Source organism: Entelurus aequoreus, linkage group LG21, assembly GCF_033978785.1.
Source record: "Entelurus aequoreus isolate RoL-2023_Sb linkage group LG21, RoL_Eaeq_v1.1, whole genome shotgun sequence".
Taxonomy (NCBI): domain Eukaryota; kingdom Metazoa; phylum Chordata; class Actinopteri; order Syngnathiformes; family Syngnathidae; genus Entelurus; species Entelurus aequoreus.
The window spans coordinates 5,272,804-5,275,389 of NC_084751.1; the positions used below are offsets into that span (position 1 = coordinate 5,272,804).

At 49.5% G+C, this 2,586-nt stretch overlaps 1 protein-coding gene across 2 annotated transcripts in view; it reads right to left on the reverse strand.

Moving 5' to 3' along the window:
• LOC133638841 (glutamate receptor ionotropic, delta-1-like) overlaps positions 1-2,143 on the reverse strand; it is an 81,601-nt gene extending 79,458 nt beyond the window's left edge. For both annotated transcript variants that reach the window (XM_062031826.1, XM_062031825.1), the window contains exon 1: positions 1,864-2,143. In XM_062031826.1, coding sequence (XP_061887810.1) covers positions 1,864-2,137 — 274 coding nt within the window. In that variant the 5' untranslated portion in view covers positions 2,138-2,143. The remainder of the gene's footprint in view (positions 1-1,863) is intronic.
• Positions 2,144-2,586: the final 443 nt, after the last annotated feature.

Consider the following 2,586-nt stretch of genomic DNA (forward strand, 5'->3'; position numbering starts at 1 on the left):
GCATCGACCTTGCCCCATCCAGGACCTGTACCGGTCATGGTTAGGGACTCAAAGAGTCAGACCCCGACTTACAGGTCCAGACCAAGCTGGACACACATGGACTGCAACGGACTATCCGGACTGCATCGACCTTGCCCCCATCCAGGACCTGTACCGGTCATGGTTAGGGACTCAAAGAGTCAGACCCCGACTTACAGGTCCAGACCAAGCTGGGACACACACGGACTGCAACGGACTGCCAGGACTTCATGGACCTTGCCCCATCCAGGACCTGTACAGTTCCAGGGTCAGGAAACGGGAAGACCCCTCCCACCCATGTCAGAAACTACTCAGGTACAAATCACAGAACACCAAAACCAAAGAAACAGTTTCTTCTGCCAGGCTACCTGATGAAAGAAGTCTGGACCTGAGACTGAGTGTCCTAACTCATGCTCACTTCATCATCCTTTTGCTATTACTTCTTAAAGAAGCACTGAGTCACTTTTCAACCTTCATCAAATATTTTCTTAACTTTTGGGACTCTACATTGACTTAGGACTAGCTTAAGGACACCCGTGTCCTGGCCTGAGGGGTCTCTGTCAGGCACTTAGTGAATCTGAGGAGGGGGACAAGAAACCTGCCACGCAAAAAAAACTACAAATGTGCTGACTTGCTTTATGACGTAGGCCACTCCCCCTTTCCCCAGTCAGTATAAAGACGATGCCGACGCCTACTTGCCGCCAGAAAACTATAAAAGAAGAAGAAGTACGCAATTACTGCTATTATGGCCAACGCTCCAAAACAACCAAAGAAACGAAAAGTTTTGTCTGAGAAAGAATAAGGGAGACTACCCGGATAAAAAGACAGTGAAAGATCAACATTGCCCCGGCTTTCACTCACTGGCATGAGCTCAAAGACGAGGGATTTCAGGTCGATGCTGCCTCGGTTCCGTTCCTGCTAAACTAGGAAGTGACTTTCCATGCTCAAATCAAAATGCTAATGCTAATATTAGCTATCGTAGATTTGCGTGTTGGCAATAAATAGCCACCATCTTGGTAGTTTCACACTACTTCCTTCAAAAAAACTCTCTTCGATCTTTCTTTGCTTGGGACCTGCATCCGCCCCGATACATTCTTCGTAGTAGCGTCGTGTTTGTAGACCGATCCAAGATCATTTCTTGATACTGTTTGCTTATTTGTGACAATATTACAGCGGACATCATGTCAGTGTGACGCTATATGTGCTCGGCATTGTGGAAAATGTGGTCTTCTTCCGGCAAAACACTACCTCTTTGGTCCACTGGCGACGCTAAAATCAAGCAAAACTGAAAGTTCTTAAGTGGGGCTTAAGTACTTGTTTACGTTTTCTTCCACTTATCCGAGGTGGGACAGCAGCCTAAGCAGAGAAGCCCAGACTTCCCTCTCCCCAGCCATCTCATCCCGGGGCCTTCTGACCAGAACCACCTCATCTGGCTCCTCTCCATGTGGAGAAGAAGCGGCTTTACTCTGAGCTCCTCCTGAATGACAGAACTTCTCACCCTATCTCTAAGGGAGAGTCCCGCCACCCGGTGGAGGAAACTCATCCGGTATCTTGTCCTTTGGTCATAACCCAAAGATCATGACCATAGGTGAGGATGGGAACGTAGCTTGACCGGTAAATTGAGAACATTGCCTTCCGGCTTAGCTCCTTCTTCACCACAACGAACCGATACAGGGTCCGCAACACTGCATACGCCGCACCGATCCGCCTGTCGCTCTCACGATCCACTCTTCCCTCACTCTTCACTCACCTTTCCAATTTCAGAACTTCCCCCCAAGGACTAACAAAGTATTTCTGATTCTGATAACATTGAAGAAGAGAACAATTGTGGTTCTGATGACGTACCGTACTCGATGTCGTAGAATACGATGAACTTCTGCCAGCGCAGCTCCTCCACCAGCGTCAGCATGACGTCGTTGAGGCGGACGGGTGGCCGGGCGGCTAGCGTGTAGCTGCGGCCCCCGGCGGTTGGGTTGAGGTGGCAGGCGGTCCGCGGCGAGCCCCCGCCATTCTTCTGGATGTACAGGTGGGGGATGTGCATGGCGTCCGTCAGCGACTGCAGCGCGCTGGCCGAGGCGCAGCCCGTGGATGTCACCAGCGCCAAGATGCCCTGATTCATCAGCTCGCAGGCTGGGGGGACAAAAAGAGAGACCAGTCTGGAACAACAACAACAACATGGACGTTTTTGTGATTGCGCTTAAAAAGTACAAGGAAACTTGTCCAAGTACACACACAGACATGGTAGACCGAACAGGAAGACTGATGGGTGCCACGCCCCCAAAGAAAGATCGGAAAGGCAAACCCCAAACCGAGATCTTACTGGGGGGCACAGTTTGAGACCTGGAAAAACGCCTCCAGCAAAGCATTTCTAAATATTTTACGACAAACAAAACTTGAGACTTTTCGGGATTTTTGCAGATCAATTCAGCTAAAACCTGCTTGTGTTGGACAGGAAGTCACGCGAAAACACAAAATAAATGGTCAGGGTTACTTTCAAAATAAAATAGTCCGTCTTAATGGGCGGGGACAAAGGTTTGTCAAAGGTCTCCAGGCCTAATTACACCTTGT